Source organism: Hipposideros armiger, unplaced genomic scaffold (genome assembly GCF_001890085.2).
Source record: "Hipposideros armiger isolate ML-2016 unplaced genomic scaffold, ASM189008v1 scaffold_650, whole genome shotgun sequence".
NCBI lineage: Eukaryota > Metazoa > Chordata > Mammalia > Chiroptera > Hipposideridae > Hipposideros > Hipposideros armiger.
In genome coordinates, this window is record NW_017732000.1 from 841,398 (window position 1) to 853,689 (window position 12,292).

At 42.5% G+C, this 12,292-nt stretch overlaps 1 protein-coding gene across 5 annotated transcripts in view; it reads left to right on the forward strand.

Moving 5' to 3' along the window:
• NCOA2 (nuclear receptor coactivator 2) overlaps nt 1-11,234 on the forward strand; it is a 266,118-nt gene extending 254,884 nt beyond the window's left edge. For all 5 annotated transcript variants that reach the window (XM_019625996.1, XM_019625995.1, XM_019626000.1 and 2 more), the window contains 4 exons: nt 316-493; nt 1,065-1,263; nt 3,831-3,920; nt 7,300-11,234. In XM_019625996.1, the coding sequence (XP_019481541.1) occupies nt 316-493; nt 1,065-1,263; nt 3,831-3,920; nt 7,300-7,311 (479 nt within the window). In that variant the 3' untranslated portion in view covers nt 7,312-11,234. The remainder of the gene's footprint in view (nt 1-315; nt 494-1,064; nt 1,264-3,830; nt 3,921-7,299) is intronic.
• The last annotated feature ends 1,058 nt before the right edge of the window (nt 11,235-12,292 follow it).

The window sequence follows — 12,292 nt, forward strand, 5'->3', positions numbered from 1 at the left end:
GGATTATTTTATTTATTTACTTACTTATTTATTGTTTTTAGCTGAGCCATCCTGCCACCTGTTGGCAGCTCAGTGGCAGCTCAGCTCAGGCCGGGAATCGAACCGGCGACCCTGTTGCTCAGAGCTCGCACTCTTGAGCGAGCTTGGCCCTCCAGCTTGGGATCTTTTAAAAATATGTGTAATTCACTAGTACATGATCAGATATTTTAAAGTACTTTTCTGTATGTATTTAATTTGAATGTTCTCTTTGTTTTTCTCCCCATTCTCTGTGATAAAACTAACGATCTCCTTTGGATTTCTGTTCTGTTTCTTAAGGAATAAGTCAGCAACCTGACCCAGGCTTTGCTGGGGCCACCACTCCCCAGAGCCCCCTGATGTCGCCCAGAATGGCGCATACACAGAGCCCCATGATGCAGCAGTCTCAGGCCAACCCAGCCTATCAGGCCTCCTCTGACATGAATGGATGGGCGCAAGGGAATATGGGTGGAAACAGGTGCGTTGCATTTCTGTGTCTTTTTTGATAGAAATGATCACCAGGGAATCTCTGTAGACCACAAGCCTCCTTTCTATAGTTTTGTTAACTTCTTTGCTCAAGCGAGCAATAGCGAGTAAACTGCTGAGGAAGCCAGTTTACTTTTCCTAGGGCAGAGGTTACCAGAATTTACAAAAGCTTAGCATGATACCTTTTCCTTGGGAGTAAAAGGAACTCCCCTAAGAAGGTACCAGCCCACCAATTCATGATCAAAACTGCTGAGGAAGGCAGTACCCTAGAAGACATCCTTTATATCGGCCTGTGTAATAAAAGCAAACAAACAGAAAGCTTGTCCAGCAGAGACATGAAAGCGGAAAATACGCTCCTGACCTTCATGGGCCATGTGGTCGCCCCTGCAGCTGCAGTGGGCACTTGCCCTGCTGTTTGATCTCCCCACCCGCTGGCTGTCCCACCCTGGGTTCTCTCGGCCTAGATTCACTCAGTCTGAAGTGAATGCCTGAGAAACAAGTGCTCCAAACTGCCTGCCTCTTGGCCCGTAGGCTCTAACATTTTCATCTTCCTTACATTCCAGCATGTTTTCACAACAGTCCCCACCACACTTTGGGCAACAAGCCAACACCAGCATGTACAATAACAACATGAACATCAATGTATCCATGGCAACCAGCACAGGTGGGATGAGCAGCATGAACCAGATGACAGGACAGATCAGCATGACCTCAGCGACCTCCGTGCCTCCGTCCGGGCTGGCCTCCATGGGCCCCGAGCAGGTGAGCCCGGGAGCCCATGTCCTCAGGCCGTGCTCCATCTGCTTGTGCTCTGCATATGTCTCCCATGGACTCAACATCTGCTGTCAACACCCACCTTCATTTTGAAGTGTTTTTTTTTTTTTTTCACCTTATTTTCACCAGTGTTCGTGCGACTAACAGGAATACTTGTTGATGAAATACACATGAAAGGATTCCTGACTGCTCAGGATTGTTAAAATCTTTCTTAACTTTCTTGTCATTTAATTTTTTTCTCTTATTTGAAGAATTTGGCAATATCTAAAGTGAATCTCTAAACATGGAGTGGTCAGTGTGCTTTAAATAGCTTTGTTTTGGATTTGTAGTGTAAGACTGATTTTTTTCCCTAAATGTAAAACCAGATGAATCACAAAGGCCCAACTTCCTGCCACCCACTTAGCTTTAAATGATGCTTCATCGTGCGGGGAGACTGACAGACATAACCCAAAAACTGCTCTCTCTCATCTTTGGAGAGTGGGTGCCATGATTTTTTTTTTTTTTTTTGTCAATATTTTCATTACTACTTCTGTTTTGTGTTGAATGACACTGAAACGATTCTACCATCCCCAAGGTCACACCAGCTTCCCTGGTGGGAAAGAAACTCAAAGCATCTGATATCTCAGGTGACCAGTCTCGGACCCAGAAATCTGCAGTGGGCTGATCCACAGGCAGGGATACTGGTGAATAACTCATAAAGGGTATTCACAGAAGATCTTTTTTTTTTTTTTTTTAAAATGATTTTTTTTGGGGGGGGGGAGGAATTGGGGGATAGGAACAGTGTTGGGGAATTGGAGGAAGGGGAACAGACAAGTTGCTGTTTTGTTCTTCAGTCTAGTTGTGGAGGATGTTGCTTCACTGGCCCAAGTTGGCACCATCATTGCGCTCTTCCCGGGCGAGGCAGATCAGTCGCCGGCTTCTGGACGGCCGCTCACTGCGGCTGCTGGCCGCTCACGCTGGCTGCTGGCTACACACGGTAGCCCATGGCAACCCACTGCCACAGGGGCTGCAGCCTCCGCCGTCGCTGGCGCCTCATGGCAGTGTCACTAAGCCCTCATATGTGGGATCCGAACCAGGGCCCTCTGGCATCCCAAGCCAGTTCTTAACCATCGCGCCACTCGGCCGGCCCAGAAGATCTTATTTTTAAAGGGCACAAAATGCTTGGCACTCTCCTCTCTCAGTAGTTCATTCAGAGTATAGATGTGGCAAGGACCTGGCATCTTATTTTATATGTGGAGAAACTGAGGCATGGTACGTTTAAATGACTTAACCAGCAAGCCATTGACAGCACTGAGCGTCAGTTAGATCACTGTGGTGAGAATGGTGAAAGATTTAATTCTGATGTTGGTAAAGCACAATTTGCGTGAAAATTGACTGAATTTTACAGCATCTCAGTGTTCTGTTCTATAAAAGGTGTTATTAAAAACGCAGAATGTCCTCCACAACTAGAGTGAAGAACAAAACGACAGCAACTTATCTGTTTCCCTTCCCCCAATTCCCCAGCATTGTTCCCATCCCCCCAGTTCCCCAATAGAAAAAAACAAAAAAACGCAGAATGGTGCAGGAGAGCATTGAAAGCCCTTTGCAAGGTAAGAAAGCCCTGTGCATGTGTGTGATAATAATTTGTCCTTCTGTAGTTGAACTGATGGTGGCTAAATGCTTCTTTATTTGGGTAACTTAAACAGACATTAATGAAAGAAACAGATTTTTATCTTTTCAGTGGAAAAAATGCAGTGTTGACGCTGAATTTTCTACAAAAATGCTCCACTGGTGGTTCTTGATTTGCTTTCTAGGGTGGCCTTGTCTAGCCTGGGTCCCAGTCAGCCTACCCAGAAGTAAATTTGAGCATTTTATTTTTAATTAATTTCAGGTGTACAAAGCAACATAATAGTTAGGCATTTACACCCCTCACAAAGTGATAACCTCCCCCGTCCCCCATCCCCCCAATTGGAGCATTTTTAATAATCTGCGTTGCTTTGAAACTTTTGCATGGATGTAAACCTTTTGAATATCAGAAGCCGAAAAAGAGCACACATGCAGTGTTTATCTTCTGACAAAATCAATCCCATATTAGATTGTATATGCTCTTTATAATTTGTAAAAAAAAAAATGTACGAATGCTAATGAATCGTTCACTTAGTCTTAGAATATCCACAGACCCAGTGCTGTTTGTTTACTCACACTGGCTCTTGCAAATCATAACTCACCTGAGTAACAAAGATATTAGGAGCTACTCAGATGGCTTCAGAGTCCCCAGCAGGAGTTACCGGTCTAATCTGAACCAGCCAAAAAAGTGAACATGTGGCATGAAAATGTTTCTAGTAAAATTTAATTTGAAGGCAGCTAGTGTATTAAGTATTTATTTTCCTGGTCCTCCATCCTCTCCCCAAAGTATATACAGCAGAGAAGAGACTGAGGGATGCAGGCATTTTTACGTAGTCATCTTTCCCCGTTATTCTACTCCTAAAACAAAGAGGAAGAAGGTTGGTGGTTGGTTGTTTTCTAGCACACTTTTGGACATCCCGCTAAAATCCTGCCTGTCTTGTCACCTTCAGGTTAATGACCCTGCTCTGAGGGGAGGCAGCCTTTTCCCAAACCAGCTGCCTGGAATGGACATGATTAAGCAGGAGGGAGACACATCACGGGTAAGAAACAGCAGAGAAATATGTTAATAGGGTAGTAAAGTAACATGAATATATTGTAGACCAAAATTGGCAGTTTGTCAACCATTAGATTGAAGATAATTGTAACACTTGTGATTTTTAAAAATATCTTCTGATTTTATCTGACATACAGTGGTGTTGTGTGAATAATTATGTCTTTAAGCTGATTTTAATTAGCCGATGGTGGCATATGAATTAAGAACACTAATTTTGCCCTGGAATGATATTATTACAGCAAACCATAACGTAAAGTAGCAATGAAATTAGTCATGTTAGGCTGTGTTTATTCTTTCTAGGTGTTTGTCTATATTTCATTTTGTTTAGGCAGCAATTTTGTATATTATCTACTTATTACCTTAAACACTTGTTGGTCTAAGGAGACTAGTATTGCAATCTCAAAACAGTAGAATAATTGGTACTTAGAACCATCTAACTGTGTGCCGAGCAGCAGGTCCTTTACGAGAAGGCTCTGAGAGCCATTTGGCCTGTGGGGCCCTCTCAAGGAAAAGGATATAATCCCTTCCCTAAAATGTAGGATTCATGGTAAATTTCCTACCAAAAAAGTGGACCTTGAATGGCTTTGTTGATAATTACCGTTCAGTTTTAAAAATTAACAGCATACATTTGATCCAGATTTTAATAACATAGTGTGCGAATTTTCTCTGTGTGGCTTCTCGTGTTTAGCGAGCCACAGTCACACATGGCAGAGGGGCCGTGGGTCAGGTCCTGTGTCTGTATTGGACCCAGATGCACAACTCATCTAAATGGTTAACATACTGATATTGTAAGTCAAATAGAAAGTAGAATCTCTTTCATATTGACCATGTATCTAGACTCTGCTTATCAGTTGAGGTTTGAAGCCCCCTCAAGGGGCTGGCACCTCCCCAGATGCCAACCCTGGTCTCCCCTCCCACTGCATCGCTACACGTAGTGGCCACGTAACTCAGTGATGGCTTATGTGCAGAAAGTAGGAGCTTGAAACCTGGGATTCGCTTCCCAGAGGAACGATGACATTAATGATAACGAGGCTTGCACAGAGGGCAGCCCATTTTAACCCAGAAGTGCCAGGGAGCGTAACCTCTGAGCACATCATATCTTTGTGGAGGGGGAATGCATTTGGGAGGCCTGGATCACATTTCCCTCCCTGAGTCCGCCATGATGGGGGCAGACCTCCCTCCCTCATCCTTGGGTGGGACTGTGTGCCGGCCTGAACCGGGGCTGCAGCAGAGCCGGCCACTGGGAGGCCACTTGGTCGGGTCAGGCCCACCGCCCAGTCTTCCAGGAGCCCCAGAAATCGACTTACCTTAGAGCCTTCTGCTGCCGTGTGATCTCCAAGGAAAGACAGAATACTCGGGTGGTCACGTCGTCATCTTTTTAAAAAATTACAGAAACAACCAACGTGCATTGAGCATTCACTGCAATCCTAGTTCTCGGCTATGAGCTTTATTTGAATTTCCTCATGTAAACCAACCACAACAGGATGGTGGAACCACCGTTTTGAGGGTGAACCACCTTGCCCCAAGTCCTCCCTCAAGTGTGCAATCTCAGCCCTTAGATTTTACCGCCTACCTCCCCAAAGGGGACAACAGAGACTTGCGAGATTTTTCTAAGGGTTTTATGCAGGTAATGTTGGAGAAGGCCAAAAAGGAACAAATTATTTCCTCTTTTGGTGCCATTCTCTTCTCTTGATCGATCCCGAAAGGAAGAGAAAGATGAGAAAGATACTCCCAGAATTCAGCTCCATTAGGGAGCTTCCAGCCTTGGGTGTTGGGGGCGGAGCCTGTGACTTGAGGAAAAGGAACGTTCCTGGGGGCTCTGATGCCAAGCCCGCATCCATAGTTAGGCCTCCCGCCATTTTTAGAGGAGGAAACTGGATATCAGAGAATTAGGCAGCCTATTCGAGGTCGCACAGCGAGTAAGTGGTGGGATATGTCATAGGACAGGAGGAAGACCACCCCAAGCAGCAGCAGAAAGAGACAGGGGCCTCCCAATCTCTACTAATTCGGGCACAGTGGAGAAGTGAGCATTTGGGGGAGGGGGGTGCCGAGGTATTTACCTGCACGCACGTCCAGGTGCCTGATGGGGGCCCGCTAGAACTAAAGTGGGATGATCAGCGTTAGGATCACAAAAGGCAACTTCAGGAAATGTGGGACGTTGTCCCATCAAAGGTGCCTCCCGGGAGCCATGGTGAGTTTCTTCGCTGTTACCATCCAGCTGGCCATTTACACCCCTTTCACTTTATCTGTTTTTTCCAGTCCTCTTATACATCTGTACTTTGTTTATGCTGAATGTTCAGGCAGGAGAGCAGCCTGTCACAGACACTCCTGTTTCCTTCAGCGAATAATACATACAGTATATCCCTCCTGATCCATGTAACAACTGGCATCACTTTGCATTTGTAACCATACTACTGATGTGTTTCCAGAGAGGGGTTCGGTCGCCTTTGTCCCCGGTGTTTCTGTGATATGCTCTGCCACTGTTAAAAATCAAGGAACTTCTTCAGAATTTTTATTGGTAACCTGGCTCTATTTGTTGAGCTAGAAACCACGGTGATCCATTAATGAATCTGTTCCATTTATCTTGAAATAGAGGTTAAAACTGCACCTTGCTTAAGCAGATCTAGTGTATGCGACTATGGATTTACCAAAAAACTATTTGGAGAAGGGCAGTTATTTTATTGACCCAAAAGAACCTTCCTTTTACAGGACTTATTAAAGTACTCCTTTATAGTTTACGTATATTTAAACGTGCTAACATTGAATTAACTATTCAGCCTACTGGCTCTTTCATAAAGTACAGTCATTCAAATCGTCAACACACAGCAGCCTGAAACTGGCAAGAGTACCCAGAGTGAAAACCCCGGGGACTTTGCATGCCGAAGCCAGGAGGTCACGCCCCATGGGACCTTGGGAGGGTCTCAGTGAGGGAGAGGCAGGCGGGACGTTTTATAGGAAGTGAGTTTGCGCTGGGTGTTTTGGAGGAAGGCTGAAGGAAGTGGTAGCCATTCCTGGATGGGATGCTGTCGGAAGGCAGGGACAGTCAGACACCGCGAGTATGGGGAACCTTTTGAGAAGGTGGGAGAGATTAAACTGGGCTCGGATGTCACTGCTAAGAGAGCAGCTGTCATTCAGAGGGAGACATGGGTGATCCATTGCAGGGTGTGCCCTTTGTAACACTGTGTTCAGTTAGGATCGGTGCCATCTGCTTGTCGGCGTCCACGTCAAGTGTAACTCATCCAGACGCAGCTTTGTGGTTGGCGTGATTTAAAATGGCCGAATAATTGTGATGTTTTTGTGATGGGCTTTATGAGGTTTTCCCAAACACTCAGACGTTTTTTACAACTTCCTCTGTTCTCCTACAGAAATACTGCTGACACCGAAGGTGGCTGGTTGCGTCTTTCTTCAGCCGACTGGGCTCACTTGCTCAAAACACTTCCCCGTCTGGAGAGCTGCGTCTACTCGTTTTGACCCTACGACCTGCCGGCCAGTTCAGCCCGAGCAAGCTCCGCAGACGGGCCTGGGCCCTGGCTCGCAGAGGGAGCGGGCTGCTCGCAGGGGGAGCGGCCCCTCCTCTCGACAGCCTGAAGCTTGCGTCCAGACAGTTGCTCAGTCTGTTCACTGCATTCACCTTAGTGCAACTTAGATCTGTCCTGCGAAGTAAATGCTGACAGGCGAATTTCACACCCGTGTCAGATTGAATGTATTTAAATGTACGTATCTAAGGAAACGACCATGCTCTCGTTGTGTTCCTGTTTGGTTGCAGACACTGGTTTCTCGCTTTGTTCTCCCTGGCTAACCAGTCCAGTATAAAAGATTCAGATTTCATCCGAGGGAAAGAAAAAAGAGTTTAAAAAAAAAATTCAAACTACAGGTGTTTTAAGCTAAAGCCTGCGTTTGGGATAAAAAGCAGGCAGATACCATGGACAGCGCTGTACGGACAGACACCCAACCAGTGAAGACCAATAAAGTCACAGTTGTATCTTTATAGACAGCTCTCAAGACCAAGTTGGAAAGAGTTTCCAGTTACTGAACAGACGAAAAAGAGCCTGTGAGAGGGCTGTTAACGTTCACAAGTAACTTTTTCCTTTTTTTTTTTTTGTTTTTTTGTTTTTTTGTTTTTTCTTTTTTGTTAAAACCAGATTAGTTCATCTAAATCGTGAATCAAGACATACTTTTCATGTCCAAGCTAAGCTCTCTTTAGATTGACCCGACAGCTTGGATTTGCACGTCCACTTCCCCTCCTGGTCCTGGCCCTTCCCTCCCCCTCTCTGCCTTCCCCACCCAGTTCTGCCCACTTTCATTCATTTTTCTAAAAAAATAATAAAAGCAACAGAAACCAGGTAAACCCTTTAGTTCCTAAATGTTTTGCCAGCCACTTACCAATTGCTAACTATTAAATTTCAGAAGAAAAAAAAAATCTTTTTACTGGCAAGGAAAGGAGCAAAGTTAGGACTAGGGACCGATGACACCGCGGACACCTGCTTTAGAAGCCTGTTCGTTTGTTCCCCGACGACGCTGGCCTACAAGATTGAAAGTCACGGTGTGTTTCAAATCGACAGCAGATATCACGACAGATGTAACCTCCGCCCTGTGTTTTCTGTTCTGTTTTTTAGCAGTGCTGACCTAAGCCGAAGTTTTGTAAGGTACCTAAAATCCAATTTATATGTAAACAAGCAATAATTTAAGTTGAGAATTTACGCGTTTTAATTGTATAATTTTTGTGAGGTATACATATTGTGGAATTGACTCAAAAATGAGGTACTTCAGTATTAAATTAGATACCTTCATAGCAATGTCTCCTAAAGGTGTTTTGTAAAGGATATCAATGCCTTGATTAGACCTAATTTGTAGACTTAAGACTTTTTATTTTCTAAACCTTGTGATTCTGCTCATAAATCATTTATCTAATCTCTATGATATGCAGCCGCTGTAGGAACCAGTTCTTGATTTTTATATGTTTATATTCTTTCTTAATGAACCTTAGAAAGACTACCTGTTACTAAGCAGGCCACTTTTATGGTTGTTTTTCTTGCCCACTCTGGTTGGGGAATAATCTTTTATTAATCGGTGTAAGTTTCAGATGACTGCAGTACCAAGAAACTGATAACCTTTTTTGAGCTATTTCTCCCCAACTGCTAATACACATACTTTCTTACCTAAATTTCAGAATGATGTCTTTTTGATGTCAAAAAAGCAAAGCCTTTTATATCTCACTTAGCCAGGCTTTTTAGGAACAGAGAGGTTTTTCCTTGAAATTTGATCGTTTATTTGTGGCAGGGTGAAAAACAGACAAACTACCCCTATTTATATGCATATCTCTCCCTATATGTAGAAATTATGGATTATATAGAGAGAGATATAGCCCAAAGATAAATGGTAAGTAGACAGTGTGAAGGTGTTGTCCATACTAAAAAAAATTCATGGAAATTTGCATTTCGATCCTTTTTTCCACTTGAGAGGGGTCTCACTACAGGGAGGTGGCCAAGGAACAGCGCTTCTCGGCGGCCACCAGTTCACACGTCCCCCCTCGAAAGGCTCCACTTCTGTCAACCAAACCACTGGGTTGCCCCACTGTGACGGAGAAAACGAGCAGATGTCAGCCCAGAACTCCACAGCCCCGTCGGTAGGATGAGGTGTCACACACACACAATTTCACATGACCAGTTTTGAGTTGCTTTTTAGACATATGTGACTTAGAATGACTGTAAACTTCACACAGCACAACAGAGAAATGGGGTTTAAACTGGATTTGCTGTTTTGAGTTTTAAGTCTCTTCTCACCATAACATTGTCCAAAAACTTACCTGTGTGCTGTTTATTGTTTACCCATCTGCCCACTGTGTTGTAATGTCAGCCCCAAGTCAGACGCATCTGCGAACCCTCCATGCCAGTCATTTTTGAATGATTCATGATCATGCTGTTTTGAAGGAAAAGAGAGTGTAAATTCTCTTATGGCTCAGATCAGGGAATGGATTTTTGCTTTACATCTAATTAAGAGAAGAAGAGTAAGTGAAGGAACCTCCGATCATATTGATCACTGTCGAAGCAAAAGCCAAATCGATCCCTTCATTATCAGTATTCCTCATGCTGTGCGCAGTCAATTTGTTAGACCGAGTCCTTGGTTTTTGTTTAATAGAACAAAGAATCAGTGTTTTACTTATATGACTAAATGTGAAAAAACACATAATGTGAAAAGTATACATACATTAACTTGGTTGTAAGACTCATTTGAGTGTTCATGTAATGTGGTAAGTTGAAAAAGTGAAGTGAGCTGTTTTACTGCAATTAATTCGTTCGACTCAAAGATGAAAATGCCCCCTCCCACGTGTATCTCTTATGGCCTGTAATAATTGAAAGCAATGTTTTCGCAGTTTATATAATGCAATTTTTAATCTGTGTTCAAAAATGGAGTTCATATGGGCTTAACACATGAAATGGGTGGCACAGATCCACTTGTAGAACCCAAAGATACACAATCAATTTTGAAATGCAACTTAAGCCATTAATTGTTGGTGTAAATTTAAAATTTTCTAGTATTTGTATGGTAGTATGCTGCCTAAGAGCAAAGCATTCTCTGCACAAAAGAAAATTACTGTAGTGGCTTCAATTTTAATTAGAATTTTCTCCCTGGTGTTTCTTTATAGACTAAAACAAAATCTTTTAAGTTTCTTACTACAGGTAAAAGCTATGTGCAAGAACCTCAAAATGCTAAAATCTAGCATAATGCCTTAGATCTGTTTTTAAGTCTTGTATATTCCTACATAGCTGTCTGATGTATTATATTTGTATAGTGAATTGTGTACAATTTTTGAATAAGTGCATCATCACTTAACCTTTATGTAGTTGAGTAGTGATGATGACATATTTCTGCAAACATTTAACTGTCGTTTTTTTTTCCTTTGTCATTTGTGAGTTTTATTTGTACAGTTCCTCATGAAGTTGCATCTGAGATGTGTGTATATGAAAAGATTATACAAGGGTAAAATTAAGCAATATATTAACTATGGTTCTTCAGGAGAAAGCTTACAGTGTTTCAGGTTGTGATTTATTTTCAAAATGGAGTTGACGCTGAACATCACTTTGTTCACCTGCATTGATGTTTGTATTTCTAGTGTGAGCAGTTTATGCAAAGGTAGATATATTGAGAGAAATTTTAAATACATTTATGCAAGTTAATATTGCTTTGCTGATGCTCTTTGCTTATTTGATGTTAAATAATGCTATTGTAAATAAAGAATTCTGTTGTTATTGCATCATTTAATAAATTTTAATGCCTTCGGGTTTTACATGGCTTTGGAGATTGTGCTGTGTGTATATTGTATCTTCATTCATAAGTGCTTTTAAATTTAAAACACCTGACTTGTGATTTAGCAAGGTCTCACATTTATGCAGTAGTGGACACTGTACCCAGTGTTCTAACATTTGGTTCGCCCCGTGACCCACTTTATAGATTTTTAATTTGAAGCCAAGAGGGGTGAGTCTTGCTTAAGATGATCTAACAACTTGATGGCAAATTCAGGCCAAATCTAGGTCCACCGAGCCCTAGTGATGTTACTGCTCCTCTCACCAGACTGTGCCACCTGTTACCTCGTTTCTCCAAGGCATTTATGAGAATAGTGTGGACTCCTGACTGGCTTAAGCTCTTACATTACACATTTGAATATTCATGATCGTTTTAATAGGTGGATTTGTTAATAGTTGATAATGTAAGTACAATACCTAAAACCCAGGTCATAAACTATAAAGATGAAATACTAGTAAATACAATCTGGGATCATATTTTTAAAAGATACCAAAAACCAAATGAATGATGAGAAAACTATCAATGCCATTAACCATATTAACACGAAAGGAAGGGAAAAGAATATGATTAATAGATTCTGTTTCATGAATTCGCATAGGATAAATTTCAGCCCCCATTTCTGAGAAAATCTCAGAATAATAAAACCTCTAGGAAAGTAAATGTCCTAAAGCTTTTTGAGTTATCAGATAAGATGCAGCCCCACTGTGATACATCTTACTTAATGGTGAAATATTAAAAGTTAGAACAAAACAAAGAGGCCCACTGCCAGTGCCGGGAAATGGGGTGTTAGTACTGGAATAGAAGACATAAGACATTCAGCCAGTTTGACCATCTGTAGGGGAAACCCAAATGAATCAATTGACCGGCTCTTGGAATGAATAAAGTCAGATGGATAGAATACAAAAATATCAATCTCCTCTCTACACTAAAAAAACAATTTTTTTTTAAAGATTTTTATTGGGGAATTGGGGGAAGGGGAACAGTGCTGGGGAATTGGGGAAGGGGAACAGACAAGTTGCTGTCGTTTTGTTCTTCAGTCTAGTTGTGGAGGAC